Source organism: Plasmodium gonderi (genome assembly GCF_002157705.1).
Source record: "Plasmodium gonderi DNA, contig: Pgo-contig_836, whole genome shotgun sequence".
In the NCBI taxonomy this organism is placed as follows: domain Eukaryota; phylum Apicomplexa; class Aconoidasida; order Haemosporida; family Plasmodiidae; genus Plasmodium; species Plasmodium gonderi.
In genome coordinates, this window is record NW_021629540.1 from 574 (window position 1) to 2,300 (window position 1,727).

At 19.0% G+C, this 1,727-nt stretch overlaps 1 protein-coding gene across 1 annotated transcript; it reads left to right on the top strand.

The window, feature by feature from the left end:
- Window positions 1–1,325: 1,325 nt before the first annotated feature.
- On the top strand, window positions 1,326–1,727 carry PGO_004370 (variable surface protein; the record flags this gene model as incomplete). The annotated part of the gene is made up of 2 exons (XM_028691468.1): window positions 1,326–1,355; window positions 1,506–1,727. Coding segments are annotated over 2 exons (252 nt in total), but the record flags the coding sequence as incomplete, so codon positions are not given.

Consider the following 1,727-nt stretch of genomic DNA (forward strand, 5'->3'; position numbering starts at 1 on the left):
TCTTCTTTCAGGATAACATATATATTTATAGATTGCCATATGTTCTATGTTTCATATAGTTCATTCTATAGGATTTATATAATTTTCATCCATTTTGCAGGGTCTCTAATACAAAAATATAGTCTACAGTAATTACACTGAATTTTCAACATTCAAGTTTTTCTTCGGCTGAGGTATGCTATAAAGATTAATATTTTTTAAAATTAAAATTATACATTTCTCAAAATGATAACTGAACACATTTGCAAAATGATATTTATAATTAAATTAATATGAACATCATAATCTCTTTCTTCTGAAACAGTAAGCCTAAAACCTATAAAACATTAAAAAAATAATAACTATAACAAAAGATGTAAAAAATACTGCATCTTTATTAATAATTAATTACGAAAAAAATTACTAAATTAGATATATTATAAAAATTAAGATTCATGATTAACACTATTATAATAATAAAATTTAGATTTTTTTGGATCATTATATGATAACTATTAAGAAACATAATAAATGTATAAAAATAAAATACATATATAACAACAATGGTATTTATAATATAATTAAATTAATCAAGTAATAATAACATTTCACTTTATTTAAAAATATATATTATTACAAAATACATTTTTCCTTATAGCATTTATTTACTAAGATTAAATGATGAATATACATATACAATTAATATATATTACCTCACTGAACCACAAGTCCACATGAATCACCATATTAAAGGATTATCCAAGTCATGTAAAAAGTGTATAAGTAATTAATATATACTTCAAAGAAGAACAATAATAAGAATCCAACCTTTATCATGTAATGTTAAATAAATTACTTCTATGTAGCAATATATATATCTACAAAAAAAAAAAAATAAATAAATAAACCTATATTATAAAATTATAAATCCTGTCCCTGAAAATTCTTTCTTTTGTCATTTAATATCTTGTAGAAGTCTTACCTTTTTTATTATTATATTAAATTTTAGAAAAAAAAATAAAATTAATTAAATATATTAAAAAAATCATTATATAAAATTTACATATTATAATTTTTAAATTGATTCCTTCTATGGAAAAGCTATTCTTATATTTTTAAGAGTTAATATATTTATGTAAATTTTGTAATACCACTAATCAATATATATTAATATAAAAATATCTCCTAACATAATATATATTAATTAATTATATACCTTTTCTATATTATATAAAACATTATTATAATGGCTATTCGTGTTATAGTACAATTTTATTGGGTTATATTCATATTTAAATTTACTTATTTCGAATGTATTTTCTGCTAATGAAAAAACATATAACATAATGGCTTCCATAGGTCCATTGAGTATAGATGTATGCTATTATTTTATATTAAAATTATTAATTATATTATTCAATATGAATATACTTCTATTTTTAGAGACCAAGTTAAAATTCATTTTCATGTAAATATTAATTTAAATTTTTTCATATTATTTCTTTAATGTATACTTTGATTTACAGAGTATATTTCCTCGATGCATAAAAGAATATAAGGATGTTGAAAGAGAAAATTCAGTTTATTTCATAAATTCATTTAATAATGTATGCAATAAAATTATAAAAGAATTATTACATGACAATACTGATTATAAAAGTGTTTGCATTTTCCTTAGCAACTACTTAAAACATATACAAAGTAAATCAGCAGTAGATAGAATACCGTATTGTAAATATTTTAATTTC